This window comes from Anopheles funestus, chromosome 3RL (assembly GCF_943734845.2).
Source record: "Anopheles funestus chromosome 3RL, idAnoFuneDA-416_04, whole genome shotgun sequence".
NCBI lineage: Eukaryota > Metazoa > Arthropoda > Insecta > Diptera > Culicidae > Anopheles > Anopheles funestus.
Window position 1 is genome coordinate 31,786,645 of NC_064599.1, and position 24,518 is coordinate 31,811,162.

Consider the following 24,518-nt stretch of genomic DNA (forward strand, 5'->3'; position numbering starts at 1 on the left):
ATGTATCCTATCTAGAGTTGTATGATAAAGGCATAATGCGGAAAAACGTTTAAGTTTGAAATAAATATTTAGCTAAGGCATTATCAATCACAACGTATTTTAAATTTGTCTATTTTATGATCCTAAATAGATGAGAACTGAACAAATAAAAATAAAACACACAGCAAACAAATCGCTCGATTATGCCTTTCAACTCATTCTCGTGCTTGTGTATGTCAACATTTAGAAAGCAGTAGAAAGGGGGGAAAAACTGCTGTTTTATTTATAATGTGCCTGTCCTGCTCTCTCTGCAGCGCCGTGAGTGTGTGCTTGCATATATGCTTTTCGCATAGCAACGTTTCGCACTATATCCTATTACATCTGACGTTAGCGTTATTTACATGAAACCGATATGTGGCGCCTAGTGGACCAGCCTGCTAATTTATTGTTATTATGCTCTTCTCCCCCAGCAGAAGCTTCAATCAAGTTTGTAACGTTATCTCGGTACAATCGGTCCCAACTCGGCACAGTGCACAAAACGGTGCTGGAACGGCCACTTTTTACACGCTGCAAGGAAGTAAACACAGCAGTAGCAAGCTCGCACACCTTGAGCAATCTATTCGCCCAAGTTACATTTTGTTTGCGTACGGCCGTGTGACAGTTTGCCAAACAAAAACCCCAAAAGCACATGTCATTTGCTTGATAATAAGCAGCGCTTTCCCTTGTGTTTTTAATTTCCCTCACCAAGCTAGTGAGCTGGTGGGAAAGGTGAAATGTGAGAAAACCATAACAAACCATCTCACCATCGCAAAATGAGTGAAAAGTGAGCGTGAGCGAACGCATGAAGCCGATGAGCGCGTTTCGCGTGTACGCGAGCGAGGGAACAAAAACTCGATCGGGAATATTTCAGCACATTTCATCCGTCAGTTCACGTTGTACCACTTTTCAAGCAGCACACAGCCAGCCGACGCTGGGGCACTTCACATTACACACTTTTCTTGCCACTTTGGAAACTTTGGTTTGGCCCAACAAAAAAAAGCAAAAAAGCACAAAATACTGCCACCACAGCAGTCACGGTCTTTTGCTTTGCGGTTTTGCATCGAAAAGTGCACGCTTTCAGCAGTCTGAAAACCCGTATTTTCAACATACCGTCGGATAAAAAAGTAAAAGTTCACATTCTTAACCATTTCTCCATCTCCGCCTGCCTGGCATTTGTGTTACGTCCATTAAGCAGGAAGTAAATTATGGACCAAGAAAAAGGGAAGAAACGTTTAGAAGAAAAGGAAACCGAAAATGGCCTCGAGACAGTGATTTGTGTGTGACATTTTCGGTTTGGCTAAATTGTTAAACGGTGGTTCCAGGCGGGAAAATAAAGAATAAAACCCACTTCACACTTCAGAAGAAAGGTGAAACCGATACACACATACAGACGCACATACGCTAGCGCATTTACGCATCCATCCATGTATATCGAGTAGTGTGTGACTTTTCTAAGTGAAGTTGATTCTTTTCGGGACGAAGAGGACGAAAAGCACCCCGTGCGGAAAATGAAAAATACCAAAAACCAAAAAAAAAATGAATGAACCTCAATGGCGCCACCGGACAGTGTATCATTTTCGGACGTGAAATTATCCGTACACGAGTGTGTCTAGTTGTTGCCTTGTGGGCACTACCACTTCGTCTGTATGCGTTCGAAAGCTTCGCTGTGTGAAATTGTGTGATGATCGATTTATGTAATGTCCGTGGCAGCGATTGCAGCCGATTCGGGCCTGTGATCGCTAGAGGGATGATGTTGTGTGTAGGTGTACATCAGCACCAGTGTAGTTGTGTGTGAACGTGTATGCGTGTGTGTGTGTGGATGGACCATTTCGTGGTGGATAAGACAGTTCCTGTACGAATTGATACGCGGCTCGTAAAATCGATTACACCTTTTTGCCGATGATAACGGACGGGATGAGTGGCCTTGCCCATTTCTACACAACGGAGATATATAAGAAAAAAAATTAATACATTTTTTCCCAAAAGAAATCTTCTTCTAAAGTTGTAAAAAAAAATTCTAGAGTGTGATAAAAAAATATTCTTTCCCGTTCTACTTTTATTTTTGCGCCATGTGACTTCTAAACGGAATCATGTCACAAAAAGGCAAATCCTTACTAACAAGCTGACAGGTACGAGCGGCGATTTTCCCAAAATCGGCTTAATACATTACCCAAAATGGTTCTCACACCATTTGCAAAAGCTTTCAAGCTTTTTGCTTTAGGCGGTACATACTTGGACAAGGGGGGCCATATACAAGAATATTTGTACGAGCTCGCGTCGTGACGTTTGCTTGGCCAGCACGTTTTGTTGCGCTTATGTAATGCGCTTTTACGCCGATACAGGAAAGGTGACGGTGATGATGGTCTAATCAATTTTAAAATGTATCCCCAAAATTTTTGGGGTCACTGGAAAGTGGCAGAAGAAGAATGTTTCAGCAAACGGGACATTGTGTGTTCGCCCCCCGTTTTTTTTTTGCTTCGCCTTGGTTGGCTGCTGCCAACTAGCCCTCGCACTCGGCCAATCGCTCACTGCCTCAGCACCCGTTCTCGGCCGCTTTTTGAATCTCTGGCATGTGAGAGCCAGCTATGCAACTCAGAGCATCTGCTTGGGCATGTGCAGTACGTACCATCCGAGTGTACGGTGGCTTCTGGAGCAAAGTGATTTTGCAGAGCGCTGAAGATAGGGAAAAGTCCGGAGAGTTCCCTCGAGTGAGAAACGAGAATCCTGTCCATTCTGCTCCCCACAAAAAAAACCTTAGGGATGGAATAACATTATTGAAGGGGGAAGAACAGCAAAAATAATATACCGGCTTCCATGACACAGCAACACGGCGAACCCTGATCTAAATCGACCACTCTGATAAGCGGCACACTACAATCGGTCGGTCGGTGGTAAATATAACGAGTTGGTGGCTAAAAAGCCACCGTATCGAACCAAGTTTGACGTAAGCACACTGGACTGGCCGGATAACCCCCCCCCCCCCATTCCAATTTTATTTTTGGCCATATAGTACACCTTTGGTACTCCATACACCGAATATCCCTAAACGTCCTTTTCCGGTCTTTTGGTAGCGGCCTCGCATCCTTATCTTCTTATTTCGGTTCGGGCTAGGGAAGGTTTTCTTTTTTGGATCACTTCCAGGAATATCTTGTTGCTCCTGACCGGGCTGCATTTGTCGTGTCTGACCGGCCCAACAAATCGAGGTTGTTCCGGAATGAAGAAAATACGACGGTAATTTTCATGCCCCCCGTTTCAACCTTCCAACCCTCGGTCGGGGCAATGGGGTCGTGTGCCTCCTGTTGATGATGTGTCCAAACCGATACCGTCGTTTCGTTGCGGCCGCTTAGCCGTAGGCACCGAGTTCCGACGATATGGGACAATGCCGGAAAAATGAAAAACGGAAGCACTCCGTGCGATCCGTGCAATGTAGGTCAGCTAGAGCGACTTATTGGGACATCGTGTACATTAATATGTGTGTGTGTGTGTGTGTGATTGTGTGAGTGTTCGGTGTGTCTCTTCCGCTGCCACTAACTACGTTAGGCAGATGCAGCTAGGAAGGAAATACTTCATTTCGTTTTCCTATCTGTGTGCTGTGACCTTAGGCTTTTCGCTTACCCCAAAACCGTTGTGCCATGTCTAACGATTTGCCGGAAAAAGGGTGGGGTGGGGGTTTGTGGGGGCGGGGTGTTTTAAGACACCACTTGTGAGTGATGTGAAACGTGCCAGGGTGTTACCTAAGAAGGACCGAAGTGTAGTGGATGACCGTAACACAGCGTGAGGTGGATTATAATTAAGTGTTTAATCTCAGGACCGGTCGTGAGCGTGAAGGTGCGTGATGGCCCATAAACTAATGAGTATGCCATGGAGAGTAGAAGAACTGGTAGATAGTATTTGCATACGGATGGAGATACCCAGTGAAAGTATTAAGATGCTATCGTTGGAGTTTGAGTCGTCGACTTCGAACTAGAGTTTAATTAATTTCAGGTATATTTTATGGTGCAGGAAGTGTTCCAGACTTTCCTACTTGAAGAACTGAGTTTTGTTACAATATAACCATATTTTTGAACTCTTACTTAAGTTATCTATTTAAGAACTCTATTCTTGTATTATTCCAACTTCTGTGTGCTCTCCTCCTCGTGTACTAAGAGTTTGTCTTTTTCCCCCCAACAACCGCTAACCGGTGCAGATGCGATTACGGAAAACCATGTAAACGATGCAATTGCGTGTGAGGTACGCAAATTTGCTTGCGCATAGTGCACACCAGCAACAAAACACCATCACCAATACTACCGTCAGTGCAGTGTAACGTACCGGTTCCGATTTGCTACGGTGGAGCCTCACACCATCAGTCAGCGGCTAAGATTGCATGCGTTGTTAAATGAGTCTCCCATCACGCAATGCCCGTACTGGTGTAACGCATCAAAGATGATAGTGAGTTTCTTCCCCGACAGTGTCTGGGGATGTACAGTGAAGCAGCACCAAAAGCAGAAACACCTCCTGTACCATAAGATCATCTACACCCTCATTAGCGATAAGTACAAAAATCGTATCCTGCGCCGTTCGTCCTTTGCGCTGCTGTATCTGTCGTACGTGTTTATTAAGATGCTACCGGTGACGCTTGCGATCGAAACGCACACCGGCACGAAATCGATCACCTCGCTCGCGGTGAAAACGCGCCCGCTGCCAGAAATGGTGGCACCATCGGTGGACGACGAGGATGACGATTATTTCGATGACTATGTGGACGAGTACGATATAGTGAACAATAAGTCGGGTAAGTGATCGGTGCGCTGTGATCAGTCACGATTTGTAAGGCATTTATGAAGGAGTGATATTTTATTAGGCACTTTTTAAAATTGATTTTTTATGTTTTGATTTTTAATCCTGGAATTATCTTATACACATCTAATATGGAAATTTGTTTTATTATGGTTGTATCATTTCCCATTACGTGATGTAATGATGATCCTTACCCTTATTTTGATGACCGGTCCGAATCATCATGATGCAAGTGATTGTCTTCCGTGATTCAATAACCAAAAGAAATATGTAATCAATTATAAATATGTCCAATTTATCCCAAACGCCCTGTAGGATAAGACAGACCTGAACCGACTATTAAACAAAGATCCAAAACCAAATGATAAGAAAAAATCTTCCTTGCTACACATGGAGATAGAATTTTTCTCTTAGTTTGACCATTTGATGATTTGGTGCAAAATTCAAAAGAAAGGGAATATGCCTTTCGATACTCGAGCTAATTCTTGCTAGTTTGTAAAGAAGTGTACTCTATGGTTTATGACATATTCTTAATTTTTATCCAAGATAAAACATTGCTTTTTCATACATAATAAACCAATTGTTCGTGAATTATTCAACGTTGGGAAATTTTTAAAATTGCTATAATTCGAACAACATTTTCGTCCGCTAAATTTCACGTTCCATTCCACGGGTTTGCGTGTTCTGGGTAGACAACGCAATGGCTTTGCTTACCGGCCGACAGGATGTTTTTTGCGAAATCGGTCGTTTTCTAGACGAGTGACACGAGTACTTCCCCGGTACAGTTGAAAGCAATTGCGTTTGTAACGAAATCCAATAAGGCTCGAGCACTTGTGATCCTTTATCCGCAAAGATGACGAATATAAATAATCTAATTTTCGTTTCTTCCGGTTGAATTCACCCGAAGCTGTAGCTGCGATAGAACTGGTGAACATTTGGTTACATGAATGGTTTGGATACATCCGGGTTCCACGAATAGCTTGTTTTTCGATTTAGAATGGACCGGTTCACTTAGAAGTCATGTCAGTGCATAACCGATTTCGACGTATTTTATTGGGGTTTTTTTGGTGGGTTGCATATAAGACAGCTCTTTTAACGGCCTGGCCGTCCTTATTGAAATAAAAAAAAAAATAAAACAGCTCTCAAAATAAATAAACAAAATACCCTTAGTTATATTATCGTTTGAATGTCGGAGGATGTGTGTTTTAACATGTTCGTGAGATAAGGAATGTTTTCTTTCAAAAATTAATTTCTTATTTTTATTTTAACAAAAGTTTCTTCAAAAAGAGCATTGCGTACTTCTAATGTAGTTATCATCTACACATTTATAACAAAAATATGAAAAAAAATAAAATTCCTTTTACAGATCAATCAATGAACTATTTTAAACCAATATTCAATAGCGTAAAGATTCATAAAACTAAATCTAGGAAAAACTTCGTAAATAAAATCTGTACCAAGCATCAACATACAAGAAAGATTACTCAAAACTTATCGTGCAAAAACAGGGAAAGGAGAACAAAAAAAAGACCCCGAACCAAAATGCGTGAGTGTGAGTAAAGAGAGCGAAACGAGAGCATATTCCGGTTCGATGTCAACGTGTATCACGGGGAAGCTCTCGTGAGGATTCAACTTTTCATGTTGTCACGCCATTGAACGCGATGTGATTATAAACTCGCCCTCTGCCGAATGGTGCCTGTCCAGCCTGCATGCCTTATCGTGTTTTGATCGTTTTAATGATTGCCTTTTATTGCTGCGTGTTAAGCGAGAAATCGCAACATCGGGCACGGGTGCTGTTGTTGTTGTGGTTAGTCACTCATTAAGCGAACAAGCACGTTGTCAGCTAAACAGGATGTACATTAGTTAAATGTTTAATGCTGTCCGCAATCATGTTTAAGCGGTCCACGGCACGGAATAATGGGTGGAAAAGGGTTATTTAGCGGGGAGCTAACGGCGATCGACACACCGATTTAATGCATTATGTTTAGAGTGTTATTTTAAAAGGATAATAAAGGAGCTAACTTTTTTTTCTAATGATAAACTAATTTTATTTTAATTTCCTCAAATGCAAGGACATAATCAAGTGTGAAAATATGAGGGTTTAAACTTCTTCGTTTAATATAAATGTGTATAATTAATTGTTCAATGATTGAAACATTCGTTTATAAAATAATTAGACGCATTGTTTTATAAAATAAATAGACACGCAAATAAAACATTTTTAATATTTATCTTACCATTTTCAAAAGCATGATGTTCTATAAACTGTTCTAAAATCTTACTTTTCAAATCTTCTGTTGTTTAGTGATCATCGTTGAAATATGAAAGACGTTACAACTGATTTGAAAATTGAATTTTTGAAACATTTTTTCACATATTATTTGGTTTAAGTAAATTAAAACTTTCATAAAATATAAATTAAATAAATTAAATTTTTAAAACTTTCAAAACAAATCTTTAAAAACTTTTATTCTTTTAAACTTTAAAGAAATACCAATATTTCTTATTATTACATAAGAATTAATTGCTATTCTTTCAAAAAAAAAAAAAAAAACTGGGAGTGAATATTTCAATCATTTAAAGATTAAATTTAAAAGTTATTATTTTGTTTTTTTTTTTCACATTTTATTGTGTCCTTGTACTCGGTGAAAAGAAAACAGTAATGTACTTTCTTGGATGAAAAATTATGCAATTTATTCTAAGGTATTCTTTCCAAAGACACAACGTTACGTCTTTGTAAGTTTTTGGCACCCAACAACAAATCAATTTGAATTTTAAATATCACCCACGCTTGTTTACATCTGTCCGCAACGTTCCAGCATCATAAAGCACCGTCGTAAAGTAATGGACAGCGGAAAATTTTGAAGTGACAACATTAGACGGTAATATCCGGTTCCCGCATTTGGTAATAGTTGACCCAAATATTTGCCACACGCTTCTTACATATTTGTTTGGTAACATTTGGCAACACTCCAAGCGTACCAGGGCAGCTTTCAACCGTGCCCTCTCCTGGGAAGCCACGTGACAAAGATAATAAAACCTAAATTATGACGGTACGGTGTAACGCTTCCGCTGCCAGTTGATCGTTTTTTCTTGTTTGCCAAGGCTTCATTTACGCGAACGTAAGCGGCCATATTTTTTTGATAATAATTTATTTTTTATAAAATCATTATTCATTATTATTATCAAGCTTCAAGCCTACGCGGTGTGATTTTTTTTCTTACGCTCTTTTACTAAATTTATCACAAGTCTACCCTTATGCTCCTTATATCTTACAACAGTAAATCGCATTTACACTCAATCGATCAAATCAACATCAACGCAATCAAACTGCTGCCGCGTTACGATTAATTGCCACTTTATACTCGAACCGTTTGTTTTGGTTTCATTTCAGCGAAGGGCATGTACGTTGGGGCACCGTGCGAGTTTACGTGCCACGCCAAGCTCCATCACGTGTACTGTGATCCTACGACTAACACCTGCAGCTGCGAAAAAGATTACGTCGTGCTGATTGGAATACTGAAAGGATGTGCCAAGCGTAAGTTTTCCCTCTCTTCCCTCGAGTCTCACCCCTTCACCCCAACGGCCAGCACAATTCGCACCGGGCCGCACTCGGTGCTCCCTTGAATTTCCCTTAAACTCCCGGGGACGGGGTAAACCGGTCCACCAAGGATCCAACGCCAAGACCCGGAAATGCCAATGTTTCCTGTTTTTTCCTGTTCCATTTATTTTCTTTTCACCTTTTCGGTGAACCTTCTTACACCTTCGATTCGAATGCCAGATGCTTTTGCTTGACCACTGCCGCTGGTGGGTTGACCGCAAACGTAAAAGGAACGGTTTTTATGAGCGGAACGCTTTTGGCCCAAGGCCAGCAAATTCTCAAATTATCCTCATTGCGAAACAAAAAAAGGAAGGGAGGGGAAGCAAGAAAGCACTCGCAATGGAACGTTCCGACCCATTTTAAGTCGGCAAACATTGCTTCAAAATGTCTTCACGTCATGGGTTTGTACGAATGCCATTTCCGGCCGTATCGTGTTACGTTTGATTTCGAACGTTTTGGTTGCCAAACATGCTAACAAAACGTTCGAATAGAAACGCCAAATAAAACCGTTTGCCGACAACCACCTTAGGAAAAAGTGGAGCTATTAGAATTGTTTTGGTGTCGATCATTGTACAAACGCGGTTCGTTTCGGGAGCGAAAGGAATGTTTGCAATAATCTTTTTTCTTTTCATTTTCTCTTCTGCCCTCCTCATCTCGCTAAATCATTAGCCAAAAAACTTGGGGAACAATGCTTCTACGATCAGACTTGCATCTACAACGATGAGCATGCGCTGTGCATGCAGATCGTCCACAATGCCATCTGTCAATGTGCGCCCGGTTTCCACTCCGTTAGCTATTCGAAGCCAACGAAACGTGTCTTTTGCACACAAGGTAAGTGCTACTAACCCTTACCGGTTATTAACAAAGAGTTGCAGTGTGCCGCAACAGTCACTAGTGGTTTGTGTTGCAAAAATAATAGCATAGTGTCATTAGGAAAAAGCGTACAAAATGGGCCGAAAAATGTTTACTAGCGTGTTGACATGCAACGTTAAGGATCGCATTGTGTACAAGGCCAAAGATGATTATTATTGTGGTCCGAATCAAAACAAGCCCAAAATGTTGATAAATTTGCCGCAGCCATAACAAACTTTGTTTTAGTCCATTTTAGGCCAAAAGTTTAGTAAATCATACGTTTAATTATATCAAAATTAAATTGCTTAACTCTAGGGTACTTTTGCAAGCTTTTCGATGTTTAACAGTGGTGATCGTTGAAATAAGTTAATTATTTAATTCTTCTAATAAGATTTAATTCTTCTTAATAATAATTATATTAACAAATCAATAGGAATAGAAATCAATGTGTTCAAAAAATTTAATTAAACCTTATTTAATTTGTCTTATTTCAATTTTTATGCTACAAATTCTCTTATATGTTTCCTAAAAAGCTTTTCCTACAATTGAGAATATTTTGTAAAAAGTTTTCCAATTTACCAATCCACAGCAATTTTTAAATAATTCTTTCAAAATTTGAATCCAAAAACGAATTTTATTCATCGTTTAACCGTAAGCTATCTTGCTCAACCAGTACATCATACGATGATGTTTCCGCGTGATATTTGTTCGTTATGATTTATACTAAAAAAAAAGGATTCGTTGCTGCGGCAAACAGGGCAGCCGACGATAATAGTTCGATTTACGTCCACCCGGTGCTACTGACCAAATGTAGAGACAGACCGAAAACAGGTTCCGTACCATCGAATTGACATGAGCTGGCAGTGACCCAAACGTTTCCATTGGGAGCCTTAGAGTTGCTAGTTAAAAAAACAAAAGGAATAAAAATTGTAGAACAATAGTAAACTAACCATAATCCAAGGGCTTAACAGCTGTTACAGCAGACATACGGGAAGGAAATAAACGGCACAAACAAAACACGCACACACCACAGTGGCTGGACTGGACGTTGCGGTTCCCGGCATCCGCATCAATCGTTTAACATTTTAATCTACTTCACAGACATGGCCACCATAACTGCGGATCTTCCGACACTGTTCGGTGTCACGAGCGGCATTGCCGTGCTGGCGGGGCTCATTTGCATGGTGCTGCATTTATTTAGCAAAACAAAATATCCACGACCTAGGCATTTCGGTGATGCGAACCTCGCACCGCCGATACTCTTTTCCAGTGATACAGGTACGGTATGCCAGCACGGGATTCCCTTCCCGCCGGCTTTGCAGGAGATCTAGATTCTCTCGGTGTTCCGGTTTCCGGCTATTTTTATCATTTGTCCGTGTCAGGCGATTTGTTTCGCTTTGTTTTTCTTCTCCCTCCCCTTGCAAACCCACAGCGAGTACTCCATGCCTACTTTCCTTTTTTATTTCCCCCCTCCTTTTCGGTGACATATCCTTCCTTATGGCTTTCGCTTGTCTTGCCAATTCGCAAGACCTTGGACTGCCACGGTAGTGCTAGTGGCGCGTTTTTGTGTGTTTTTTTTCTTTATTTTCAAATTCCATTTCCGGCAGTTCTGCTTCAGTCTGCAGTTTCTGCGGTAGTGGTTTGCTTTTTCGATTGTTTTCTAAACATTTGTTTGTTTGAGAGTGTGTGTGTGTTTGTGTTTTTTAACTCTTACCCCTCTATATCCAATGCCTTTAATGGCGTACCGTATGACATTTCAACTTTGAACACGAACTATACGGGTCAGCTATCTTTCTGTAGTGTGGTTGAACAATTTGGTCTCGAAAATATAAAATAAAACACAATAAAAACCGATAGGCATTGTTTTGCTGCATGTTGGAACATTAGACGTCTTTTGTGTTGTCGCTTGTTTCGCTGATTTGAGTAGTTTTGGCAAATGGTATCACTTATAATTGATTAATTTAAAAATAAAAATAAAAACACAAAAACAAAACAACAGTTTCACTACATGACGGAACAGATGGAGGCGCCTGGTAGCGTGTGAAAATCAGTGATCGTCCATGATCTAATTTCGAAAAACGGAAAGAGTTGAAGGAATTTCGTTTGTGTTATCACCTATTTTGATAATTAATTTTTTTTGCGAATGAAATTATTGATCATTGATAAACAGAAAAAAACGAAATAATTAATTATTAAAAATCAAAATAGATGGAGGCGCCCAGTGACGTGTAAAACAAAATGATCTTTCATGATCTACGGCAAAGAATAAGAAACTAAAGAAACTTGAAGTAAATCCTTTTTATGGTATCGCTTTCTTCGATAAGTTGAATCATTTTGCAAGAATATTCTCATTAAATAGACAAAAAAAACAAAATTTAATTACATGACGGATTAAATGGAGGCGCCTGGTACCGTGTATTATTACATGATCTTTAATGGTATACTTTTAAAAGCCATTAGCACCTTATTTTTGAAATTGTTTAACATGGTAAAACTTAACAACATCTTCCCACAAGAAAAATGTACCGTATTTTCTTTTTCGTTGCCCCGTTGTAGTACTTCATTTACCTTGTTACAATACATTTACGCATTGATTTACGTACTGGCTGTCTGTCTCTCTATTTATCTCTCTTTCTCTCCATTTCATGCTGACAAATGTTTTTTTGCGCTCAAAAATATACACTCACACATCACGATGCCCATGAACAAAAAAAATACAACAACAAAACCTCCCGGTTCGACAAACGGATGTTGTAAAACCTGTTCAAACGTACTGCCCCAACGGACGGAAACGACTGTGTCATACGTTATGGTGGGGCATCGCACAACACAAAACCGCAACCGCACAGGGATACCATTGACAATACAGTCGGCAAGACCGTCATCTCGTTCCAGTCAGCGCTCGAGCGGTTCCATCGGTTCCTATGGCAATCGGCGACCGTCCAGTGCGCCGCTGCACGGCTCCAAAGGGGTCCTGGTCTCGACCTCCCGTACAGGTGCGGCCCGATCTGCCGCCATATTGCTTGTATCATGTCACATATCTGCAATTAGAAATAGTAAATCCACTAGTACCGATTCCCAGCACCCCAGCAGCTATCTGAGCGACGACAATATGACCAAATATCTCGAGCGCCAGCTGGAGCACCAGAAGCAGCTGCTCTACCTGGACATACCGTCGCTCAGAACGCACAATAAGTTGTTTTCCAAGTTTTGCAAAGCCACCGCGCTGATCGGCAGCGGTAATCACACGTCGAGCGTGAACGTGCACGGCAGGGATAATGATGGGACCGGCATCGGGAATGTGGCGGGTAGTAGCAGCACCGCCGGTGGCAGCAATGGGCAGTATCACGCACCGTACCATTACGGTACCTCCACCAACGATGATTCGAGCTTCGACGACGAGGACGGACATGGTACGGCCGACCCGTTTGTCAATCACTGCTACAGCTACGATCTGCACGACAGCATCGAGCTGGGCGCGCTGCCGACACCAGCGAGCGAGGTGGCAAACGTTGCGGTAAAACACATTCACAACTCCACTCCAGGCATCTATCTGCATCCTTGATTTTACTCCCAAAAATTGACCGAAAAAGCGAACCGATAGCAGAAAGCACTGTCCCTTTCTGCCCACGAACTTCCCACCCTGTTTGTTCCTCTACACCGTTCCGTTCGGTTCCTGTGTCCGTTAGCAAATTCCTACGCCATCCTGTCCACCATCATCGTCCGGACGTAGGACGAATGCTCTAGTGTACATGTATCGGTGTGTTAGATGTTGCGTTTGGTGTTTGAGTTGTTTTTTTTTTTAGTTTGTTCTTTTCATTTGTACCGGTTGTACTCGTTGTCGTCGGTGTCGTTGCTATACTCTACTGCTAGACGATACCTTTTCCCTGCTCCTTATTTCCATCAGCCATCTTCCTGTTTTCTGTGGGTTTATAGGTTGGGTGTGACATGCTAGGGAATGGGTGAGCTTACCCTACCGTAAGCAATCGTAGCTCAATAGAACGGTAATTAGTATCCATCCGGTTGGCATAGTACGTAGCAGATAGATTCTTTGGACTTTTGGTTTTATCCAACATGGTAACACAATGTGTCCGAACTGGGTTATAATGTGTGCCGTACAGAAGGCTATACAATCTGGTCCCCTATTTATCAACACGTCGCTAGTCAATGGTGCCTGTACGGTGGCAAACCGTTTTATTGCCTTTTAATTGCCTAGGTAAAACCATTATGCAGTGAGTAAGTGTGTGGTGTAGAACTTTTATTACAACTATGGAATGGTCCATTTTCGCTAGAATTTCCTTTAAAGAAATTAACCATTAGCCACATTTTGTTTAATATTTGCTAAAGTTGATCGCATTTCGTGGTATGTTTTTTTAATTCCACTATCTTATTTCATATTAGTGTATAATATACACAATTCTTATACTGCTTTTTTTTAATATGTTAGAAGTACAAACTAGTTCATGGAGTTATTCTTCGTATCTTAGTGCTTTTCGGCCACAATAATCCATTTTTGACGAGATCGAAATTGAAAAAGATCAGACTGATCAGCACCAGATCAAGCTGCGTCGACAGGAACTACTCATTTCAACGCTTCTTTAAGTAGAAGCTCATAATAGAGTACATCCAGCTAGTCCCACCAAATACACAGTTCGATTTTGTGGCCCAAAATATTCTACTTGGCTGTCGATGTTGAGGAATGGCTAGTTATACGCGTATTGCATACGTTGTATAAAATTTTGAATTGCAGACAGTAATACAGACACTTTTCATATTCTTTTTTAACAAAAAAATTTTCAAAAATCTGTAGTTGGAGTTCTTGTTCACAAAAAAACCAACGGCGTTAGAAGTCTATTCGCCTTAGTTCATAAGACATTTCATTCTTTCCGACTGATTGTCATTTCTTTAAAATGATGGGAATTGGTTTACTGACGTACTTCAAGTGTCTTTACAAATTCTTGGGATAGAAAACATTGTCTCTTATTGCCAATTCTCAATTTTTGTTACCCTTAACAATGAACTAATGCGTACAAACTACTTCCAAGAAATTGCTTCAGCTACATTGACAGTCATACAATTTTTTTATGAAAAAGATTCTATATTTTTTTCTTGTTATATTCAGAAAGTATTCCATCACTAACTCATTTGTTCTTCTAATACTTAGCTAGAAAATGTTATAAATTTTTCTATACTAACTTACAACTTACCTAGTTTCATTAATAACAATCAAATATAAATAAATCTTAATCGCTTTTAACGACTGTTGCATAAATTTCCCCTTATTCTGCGCCGAAATGCAACAGATGCAACCTCCGGTGTCTAGAATAATAAGCATTAGTATAAAATGAATTAATACCAATCGTATCGATCAATCCATTAATGTACAACAAGCGTCACAATTGAGGTAAACATTTCGTTCCGACACGCAACACATTTCTCTGGGTACAGCAACAAGAAAACCGTTTAGTTTTTAATTTTCCCACACCCTGCCAATAGTTACGGATCCTAATCTACTGTTTTCGTGTGACCAAATTCGAAGTGCAGTTGCGTGCTCGGTGTGTCCTAGCAAACACCTGACCGTAACAAAAAAAACAAGGGAAGTAGGGCGGGAATGAGAGGACTTTGGGGTAGATGCAGGGAAGGGAAATGGAATGAAACGTGCAACCGAATGGTACAAAACATGCAACCGCAACAATTGTCAAGGATGTTTCGTTCTGGTCGGCTGAGCTTTGTCCGTTTCGTTTTTTGCGCCACAGCGAATCCATATCCTAGGTAGAGTTTTTTTGTTTGTTTATCCATCTTCTTCTTCTTCGTACTCTTCTTCTTCCTCTTGTGTTTTGTCGTTAATGTTTGTTGATGTTGTATGTGTGTGTTGTGTTCATGTTGCAAAACGATTGTCCTTCACACATGTTCACATGTTGCCAATTTCTAAGGTAGAGTAACAAAACAAAAAACAAAACACCACAGACAAAACTCATTCTTGACAATATGTGTGTGTTTGTGTGCATAGTTTTGTGTTTGGTGTGTTTTATTTTTTTTTTTCGTTGGGTGTATTCTATTCGTAGCTGTGTATCGTATACTGTTAAAACCTATAGTGTTTGATCATTAACCGTCTCGTACTGTTTTTGTTCCGTTTACGAAGAAAGGGGAGACCGCGTAAGTTTCTGTTTTCTTTTACCACCTCAATGACGTACTAATTTCAGAAGTGTTTCATGCATATAAGCAATATGGCGCAATGATTTACGTAATTACACACAAAATACACGAATCTGGTAATGAAACTGACATCTACAAGCTGTTGTTCATAGCGTTTGTTTTACCACTCTTTACCTTTCTATACATGGCTTACTTTTTTACATTACCTTTGTTACTATATCGTTTTCTTTTTCCTTGTGAAGCTTTTTACTTTCTCTATATTCTTCTTTCCACACCTTCTCTATTTCCCATTTTGCTGTTTTCTTTTTTTTGTTCTTGCTGTTTTTCTCTACTTCTTTATTTCGTTTTACTTTTATGTTCATCTTTCTTCGCCAGCTATGAAGCATCACGCTAGGCATCACCGTCGCTACATGCTTCCTATGCTGTTTACTAATGTTTATTGACATCTTTACTACACTTTCTGCTAACTGCTTATCGACACGACATAACACGACAAACATTTTGCAATTATTTTTTTTCTTTTTTTTATGTTCATTTAATTTTTGCTCTTTAATAATACTAACTAAGCTAAATGTGTTGCTGATAAAGTGTTCATAATATAGAGCTTTTTTTGGAATGATTTATAAAATTTAAAAAAAAATCGTTTCTTTGTGTTTTTTTTTTCAAGAAGTTTTATCGATATTAAAACAAAAACTAAATTACTTTAAAGTTGTTCTTTTATTTGCTCAAAATTAGTTAAAAAATTAAGTAATGTTTTCATTTTACGATTTGACTATTTGTATTTAAGATCATTCTTTCACATAACGACTTAACAATTGATAAAATCGTACCCAGGCCTGGAATCGAAGATGATGATGCTACGAAGACAGCAAACGAATTGTCTAGCCTTACTGTTGGAAGGGAGCACCCACCTGCGCTGTTGTATTATAATTTACTTTGCACATCCTTTTTTTTTAATCTCTCACTTCTGTTTAGTAATTATGGTACCATGCATTGTTTTATTGTGTAGCACCGCCAGCTTGTCAGCATTTCACAAGTCGCAACGTCTGAACGTACTTTCTTCTTACTATTTTGTCACTCTCGATGGTTAACTCACCTGCTCAAAAAAAACCAATTCTAACGCGTAATGCACAACGCCATTGGTTCCATTGTCATATAAATATATATGTTAAGCAAAAGCAAAAAAAACTAAGCAGCTAAAACAACAGCCATCGGTCAGGTTTGCAGGATTGTGTTAGTAATGGAGTGAATGTTTGTTTTTCCCTCCTTCTTTTTCCCTCCACACAAAACCCACACCCCGATAGGTTCCCGAAGACCAAGTCTAGCTTCCGTGCACAGTACCAGTTCATCCGTGCGGAGCTACAGTATGCGTCGGTTCGAGCAGGAGATCCAGCAGAAGGAGCTACGGCAGGAGATGAAGCGGCATCTGGCCCGGCTGCAGGAGCAGCAGCAGTTGCAAAAGATCAAACCGAACATCATCATCGGTGATGTGATATCGTGCCCTATGAACAAACCGATACTGACAACACCCAGCCCGATGACACCGAACTCCGTCGACGACATACTACCGTCGGTGGACGAGACACAGGAGGTAGTAAGATATTCGTGACCGAGAAAAAATGTTGTCGAACTTTAGGACAGGAATAATTTCGTTTTCCACTCACTTTTTCTTTATTAACAGTTCTCGCCAAACCTAAGCCAACGATCGGTGAGCGATAGTACGGGCGGATGTTTCGATGGACCGTGCAGCTCGACGGAACTGTTGAAATAGTGGGCGCACTTAGCAAAAACGGCAGTGATTGTAGGGAAAATGTTATATAGAAAACCATTTTATGGAAATTTTTAGACCAATAAGCGTAAACCCAAAAAAACCGAACACAGTAAAACCAAAAGCAAAACAAAAAAAAAATCGTGAGAGGAAAATTAAAACTTGGTCAAGGAAATGGTACAGCACAATGGTGGCCAGGTGGAACTTCATTACTTACCTCGCCTTGCCGCTAGTAAGACCAATACGGGGGGAAAAAAGGTAACCTTGGAAATATTGGTTCTGCTCGGCGAACCCTTGAAACGATCTAGTATCTCGGGTTGCGATCATTAACACGATCGCAAATCATCTTTTGAACCTGACTGGAAGAAGAACGTTCATTTGTTGCACTACATTACATTTAGTACATTTTTACTTCCGTTTTGCAGGGGTTGTTAGTTCGATTGAGTAAATGTATATGAGCGCACTAACAGGGGCTATAGAGTGAATTAAAAAAAAAAAACAGGAAAGCAATAACAATTTAATTTAAAAGTAAACATTTAGTAAAAACACCCAAGTACACACGCACCATTTTGAAGAAAGTGGCTAAATTTAAACCCAATTACATCCTTACCGGTTATGTGATAATTATCGATAATTTACACTAGCTCTAGTAGTGTGTCGTTTCCCAAAACAGGAAGTAGCCCCGGAACCAAGAAGTATAACGGCCTCAGCAAAAGTGTGTGTGTGTGTGTCGAGGAAGAAACATTGTTGTCATCATTCTTATGAACTACCAATTAGAACGCTGCCATTGCGGAAGCAGTAGCGCGCCAACCGTTGTTTTTTTTTATTGTCTGCATTACCGGTTCATATCGCCAGCGCATAAAGCTCGTTTTTTGCTCTATTACCAGCTAGCAGATAGTTTAAACACAGACCCACTAACAACACACTATATCCAGTGGTATTGTTCTTACTAATGTTTGCGAAACCAAAAAAAAAAAAAAGAAACAAGTTAAGCAGTAGTAGCGTTATGACCAGAAATGCGCAATGCGAATGCGAATAATGGTTTTTCCTTTTTATCAAACATTCAATCTATTCAAACGCGTTTTGTAACGACAATTTCGATTTGCATACGATTCCAACTAATCTCTAGTTACGGACACACAACAAAGAAGAAAGAAAAACACGCCACTTAAGCAAGCGCAACTTTTCATTACAAAATGTTTCAAGATAGTATTTTTATGTAGTGCAGTAACTGGTGCAAAAACCAAACAAAAAAAAATGACGGTGTTAGTAGCGAAAGACACAAAAGGAAATGGCTAACAAAACCCGAAAACCCGAATTAAGCCAAGCAGAGATGCTGGCGTGTAGTGTACGGAACCGGAGCGTATATGATGTGTGTGTGAGCGTGGATGAATCCTGGTAACAAAAAGAAGAAGACACAAAAGAAAACCCAAAAAACCCAGTAACTTTAGCACATGTTCATGTTGACTTAAATGTTGTATTAATATTAAGCAAAGTAATAAAACATCAACGGATTATTCGTGCTCAGCCTTAGGCAAATTATAAATTCGAATAAGATTCTCAGGATCCGGTTTTCGGCTGGCTGGGTGCGTGTGACGAATACGTGTGGCGAGAACTAGGCTCTATATATATACACACACACACACCTACACCCACACTCACACACATATAGACATCTGCTGGCAAAGGATCACTGGAGGTGATGGAACATATTCCATCGATGGATCGAACGATACGCTAAGTGAGTGAATGAATTGATTAAGACATTATTCTAAAACTACCAAAATACCATTACTTTATACAAGTAGCGTGTAGGCGTACTATAAGGCGTACTGTTACATTGATGCGGCGCGCGTGTGTGATGAAGAAAAGTGTGGCCAACAGTGTGGCCCAGGCAATGTATCGTTTTCCTACGCTGTGCGACAGTAATCTGGTACACAGCAAAGCATGTTTCTCATGTTCCTTTCACTATCGTGATGAGGTTTTCCAACTTATATTAGGTTAACTGGAAAGTTTTAAGTGTGTTTTCTTATTTTTAGACTTTTGGTTAGGAGTTCCAGATCAACTATGATGAATTTGAAGCGATCGTAATTAGATTCGTAAGTGTTAACCTTCTTCAATACCTGTTTGGTTCTTTTGATCAGTAACTCATAATGAACAACCTGCAGATCGTTCCACCACCACCAAGAGTAACACTTCGTTCTCAATTGCAGAAAAGGATATTGCTGAAATAGGCGATTCCAAGAATTATTTAAATAGGTATTGCTCCAAAAAAATCAGTTCAATTGTGGGAGGAACTGATGAGTACTGATAAGTTTTTCCAAATACTGATAAGAACACTTTCGTACTTACTTATCAAGCGCGAGAACCACTTATTGGTCTTAGTTTGCTGCAGGAGATCTTCAAAGTGCTCACGGTAGAGTGTCGTCGTCTGCAAATCCATTTTCTTGGCCTTTCTAGTGGCCGCATTAACTCAGTTTTGAGATGCCTCTTTTGTCCATATGAATAACCCAAAAGACTTTACGGACTGGGTTGTTCGGTATTATTCGAATGACATGATCAGGTCACCTGGTCTAGTGAGTCTAAGTCCCTGTACGATCGTGAGCTTATCGTACTACTAACTGGGCTCCTCCATTGTCCTTCCATACGATCGTAGCCAAAATTCCTTCTGAACATCTTCCCATCGGACGTCCAATCGTCAAAAAACCACTCCAAAAATTTAACTGCAATTTCAAACTGACAGATAGCATTGCTCAATGACGTTAATTTGACAGCGTCAATCGAATACTAACACTAAACGCTTAAATCTTTCCAGTGCACCTAATTTTGACCAAAATATGTTATAAAAAATGTTAAAGCAAAACACACACAAAAAAACAATTCTTGATCATTTCTATTGAGATTACTCCTTTAATCCATATGGTTAGTACATCGGAATTGATTATAGCTGTATCTAAGTATGCAAATCGCACAGCTTACCGGTGAATGTGCTACGTTACTTGTGCTTGAATGGTTTTGTTTAAAGAGTGATAAAACAAACAAACACAAAAAAAACAACTTACGAAAAATGCATGAAGCAAATGTATTTTTGCTTTCCTTCTAGTACCGATTCCTTCGCATCAGATTCTTCCGTATGTACAAAAATGTTAAATGTTTAGGCGTCGCATTACCTAACTCTTCCCACTACTTTTGCATCCACAGCTGTTGTTTCAGCATGTTGACAAATTGTAGCATATTTTTAATTAGGATTAAAAAACAAGACAAAACAAAACAAAAAATGGAACAAAAGAAAGCAGTTGATTTAATTTTATTTGTTTTGTTTTCGAGAGAAGATAAATTAAGGAGGTGAAAGCAAAAAATCTACAAAATTTGAAAAGCAACGATTGTCTTTAATGTTTTTTTTTAAATTAGTTCTTAATGTTTTATTAACATCAGGCGTTACGTAAAAATGGTAGAGCGATGGAATCCTGGTGAAGCTAGATGATGATTACCCTCTTTCTATACACGTCAGATGCATTGATATTATACCTTTAATATTGAAAATAGACTGATATATCTATAGATGAGGCAAGGATTGGAATACCTTAGATCGGTAAGGATCGGTGAGCACCAGGGGGGGAAAAATAAAACTAATACACGATGAAAGCAAGCTGCAAAAACGCTACATGAAAACCTAAATGTAAATGAGAACGAATCAAACAAAACGTGACCGATGATGAGCACTGCTACATATTGGAACGATCACGAACGTGGTAAATGGAGCATCCGATAGCCTACAGAATGCTTTCCTTCCGTTAGGTGAAGCTAACGCGTAACGCATCGAATTGCGTAAAAGATGCGTACACGTGAAAATGGGAAGTTAAACTATACACAGTGCCCATGACAAAACCACGACAAACAGCAAAAATGCAACGCTACCAGATTGCTGCCAATGCTTTCTAAACTGCTTGTGCAAAAGCTCGTTTAAGAGGAAAAAAACGCTTCTGTGTGCCCACGTGTCTTGACGCATGAGAAAGCATTGCTTTGCAGTGTTTTTGTTTAAAGGTGCTCCCTTCGTTTACCCAACAAAAAAAAACAATATAACAAACCGGGCAAACGTACTAATCAAACAAAACCACCCCGTTTTGCTGTACGAACACATGTGCGTAAAACCGGAGCTGAAATTAAAGGAACATAAAACAAAACCAAAACCAAAACTGTCACTAAAAGCAAAAGCCCCAAACAAAACAAAAGAGAAAAGCGGGAGAAGAAACTAAAACTCCTCACCAAACAGGAAGCAGCGATTAAGCGCAGTAATTGTTGTCGAAATCGGATAAAAACGGAATGAATAAAATGATTTTTTTTGTTTAACCGTTTTTACCTTTTTTTTCTGTGGTTTTATATTTCTAATTACAATCACTTTCAAATTAGTGATGGGCAATGGAGCACAATTCAGTGTGCAGTGGGCGCGCACGCGCACACTTTACTGTGCGCACCGTGCGCACTTGACACACGAAGCACACTTCACACACTGTGCGCTCTGTGCTGTGCGCTGGTCAGTGTGCGGGGCGCACTGCGGCGCACTTTTCAGTTTTTGCCCAATCCCTAGTAACCTTCAGTGAAGTTTACTGTTAGTCCACTTCCTCTATCGTCGGACCAGCGCCAGAAGTTGGTGGAGCTCCACCGGCACCTGGCATACCGCCACCCGGCATACCACCGCCCGGCATACCACCCGCACCCTGGTACAGCTTCTGGATGATGGGATTACACACGGCTTCCAGCTCTTTCTGCTTGTGCTCGAACTCTTCCTTTTCGGCCGTTTGATTACCGTCCAACCAAGCGATGGTTGCATTACACTTGTCCATGATGAGCGTTTTGTCTGCGTCCGGAATCTTATCCTTAATGTTCGCATCCTCCATCGTTGACTTCATGTTAAAGCAATACGCTTCGAGCGAATTCTTCGCAGTAATCTTTTCCCGCTGCTTCTCATCCTCATTGCGGAACTTTTCTGCCTCATTGACCATGCGATCGATATCTTCCTTGCTGAGCCGACCCTTATCGTTCGTGATCGTGATACGGTTCTCCTTGTTGGTCGATTTCTCAATTGCCGACACATTCATAATACCGTTCGCATCGATATCGAACGTCACCTCGATCTGGGGCACACCACGCGGTGCCGGCGGTATACCGCTCAGCTCAAACTTGCCCAACAGATTGTTGTCCTTCGTCATCGCACGCTCACCTTCAAACACCTGAATCAGCACACCGGGCTGGTTGTCCGAGTAGGTCGTAAATGTTTGCGTCTGTTTCGTCGGAATGGTGGTATTGCGCTTGATCAGCACCGTCATAACGCCGCCGGCCGTTTCAATACCGAGCGACAGTGGTGTCACGTCCAGCAGCAGCAGATCCTGTACCGCCTCGGATGTGTCACCCTGCAGAATGGCGGCCTGTACCGCCGCACCGTACGCAACGGCTTCATCCGGATTGATCGATTTGTTCAGCTCCTTACCGTTGAAGAAGTCCTGCAGCAGCTTCTGCACCTTGGGAATGCGAGTCGATCCACCCACCAGTACAATGTCGTGAATGCTCGCCTTGTCCATCTTGGCATCGCGCAGTGCCTTCGATACCGGTTCCATCGTGTCACGGAACAGATCCGAATTAAGCTCCTCAAAGCGTGCCCTCGTAATGGAGGTGTAGAAATCGATACCCTCGAACAGGGAATCAATCTCAATGCTTGCCTGGGTCGATGCGGACAGTGTACGCTTTGCGCGCTCGCAAGCCGTACGCAACCGGCGCAACGCACGCTTGTTGCTCGTAATGTCCTTCTTGTGCTTGCGCTTAAACTCTTCGACAAAGTGGGACACCATGCGATTGTCAAAGTCCTCCCCACCCAGGTGAGTATCGCCAGCCGTTGACTTAACTTCAAAAATGCCATCCTCAATGGTAAGGATCGATACATCGAACGTACCACCACCAAGATCGAAGATCAGTACATTACGCTCGCCGGAACCCTTCTTGTCCAGCCCGTACGCAATGGCCGCTGCCGTCGGTTCGTTAATGATGCGCAGCACATTCAAACCGGCGATCGCACCAGCATCTTTAGTGGCCTGACGTTGCGAATCGTTGAAGTACGCTGGGACCGTGATGACTGCATTGGCGATGCTCTTGCCAAGGTACGCTTCGGCCGTTTCCTTCATCTTGGTCAGCACCATCGAGGAAACTTCCTCCGGGAAGAAGGACTTCTTATCGCCCTTGTACTCTACCTGCAGCTTCGGTTTGCCACCGTCACTGATCACCTCGAACGGCCAATGCTTCATATCGCTCTGTACGGTTGCGTCGTCAAACTTACGACCGATCAGACGCTTTGCATCTACAAAGACAAAGGTGAAGAACGGGCCATTTAACCATGAAGTACAAGTTTGCTACTAGCGAAATACACGAACTTACCAAAAATGGTGTTGTTTGGATTCATGGCCACCTGATTCTTGGCAGCATCCCCAATCAACCGTTCCGTATCGGTGAATGCCACATAGGATGGGGTAGTCCGGTTGCCCTGATCATTAGCAATGATGTCCACCTTGCCGTGCTGGAACACACCGACACACGAGTAGGTCGTGCCAAGATCTATACCGACCGCTGGTGTCTTTGCCATTTCTAGCAGCCGGCGAACATGAAACGAAAAAGTAAAGCATCGCCCAAAAGGACAAACGGCCACGTTAGAAACTGTTCTTCTCTCGCACGCAACACATTTTGGGGGGGGAACTATTTTTAGACTGCACTGTCTCAAAAGGTCAGTTTATGAGTAAAATTATCCAGCTGTCGAATGGAATGCGTAAAGAGGAACTTTTCGTATAGTAAAAAAGTTCCTTAATTTAACTGACCTTTTTCAGGGTTTTTTCTATTCAGTTTAGGCTAGGCGCACACTTGAGTTTTAGTAAGAAGCATGTGTTTTTCGCCTGCCCGCGTCAAAAATCAAGTGCGCAGAGCAAGACCAAGTGTGCGGCTAGTCTAAACTGAATAGAAACCCTGTATATCACTTGTAATAATTTCTTTAGCACAACATACCTGCAATTAATCTTTGGTTCCGTACTGTGTAAGATAAATTTCACTGGTTTGCACGTGCTTTTCACACCGCTCGATGAGAACTGATCGGTCGCGGCCTGTCCCATCCGTTACGGTGTTCAATTGTCGACTAAACACTCGGTCGCACGGTACGATCGCTTAAAATAGTCTTTCCGTTGGTTATATCACATGCGCGAACCAATGTGGCTTGTGACGGAAATAGTGACGGAATCGGCTTTGGCGAACGTTTCTGGCCAACCTGAACCACGACCGTCGGTCGCTCGTAAAGGATTCTAGAATGAT

At 41.0% G+C, this 24,518-nt stretch overlaps 2 protein-coding genes across 7 annotated transcripts; one reads left to right on the forward strand and one right to left on the reverse strand.

Moving 5' to 3' along the window:
* The first annotated feature begins 287 nt into the window (after positions 1-287).
* Positions 288-21,524, forward strand: LOC125770951 (uncharacterized). 6 transcript variants are annotated; one of them, XM_049441064.1, is made up of 8 exons: positions 288-1,142; positions 4,205-4,792; positions 8,192-8,335; positions 9,068-9,229; positions 10,352-10,528; positions 12,100-12,663; positions 16,711-17,000; positions 17,088-21,524. In XM_049441064.1, exons 2-8 carry the CDS (start codon positions 4,444-4,446, stop codon positions 17,175-17,177), a joined length of 1,776 nt encoding a protein of 591 aa, XP_049297021.1. In that variant the 5' UTR covers positions 288-1,142; positions 4,205-4,443; the 3' UTR covers positions 17,178-21,524. The 6 variants fall into 6 exon arrangements, with proteins under 6 accessions (XP_049297021.1, XP_049297022.1, XP_049297024.1 ...); XM_049441065.1 differs by having other exon boundaries at positions 16,711-16,997; XM_049441067.1 differs by having other exon boundaries at positions 12,100-12,246.
* On the reverse strand, positions 21,237-24,355 carry LOC125770950 (heat shock 70 kDa protein cognate 4-like). Its single transcript, XM_049441063.1, has 3 exons — positions 24,219-24,355; positions 23,601-23,807; positions 21,237-23,523 (listed from the first exon to the last, which is right to left on the reverse strand). Exons 2-3 carry the CDS (start codon positions 23,803-23,805, stop codon positions 21,785-21,787), a joined length of 1,944 nt encoding a protein of 647 aa, XP_049297020.1. The 5' UTR covers positions 23,806-23,807; positions 24,219-24,355; the 3' UTR covers positions 21,237-21,784.
* Between the last annotated feature and the right edge of the window lie 163 nt (positions 24,356-24,518).

What these genes read in the sequence shown, in the direction of transcription:
- LOC125770951 (XM_049441064.1), top strand. Translation starts at nt 4,444, where the DNA reads ATGATAGTGAGTTTCTTCCCCGACAGTGTCTGGGGATGTACAGTGAAG. An exon ending in TATAGTGAACAATAAGTCGG is followed by an intron (nt 4,793 to 8,191) that starts GTAAGTGATCGG and finishes GTTTCATTTCAG; the next exon opens with CGAAGGGCATGTACGTTGGG. An exon ending in ACTCTTTTCCAGTGATACAG is followed by an intron (nt 10,529 to 12,099) that starts GTACGGTATGCC and finishes GCAACCGCACAG; the next exon opens with GGATACCATTGACAATACAG.
- LOC125770950 (XM_049441063.1), bottom strand. Translation starts at nt 23,805, where the DNA reads ATGGCAAAGACACCAGCGGTCGGTATAGATCTTGGCACGACCTACTCG. An exon ending in TCCAAACAACACCATTTTTG is followed by an intron (nt 23,524 to 23,600) that starts GTAAGTTCGTGT and finishes TTGTCTTTGTAG; the next exon opens with ATGCAAAGCGTCTGATCGGT.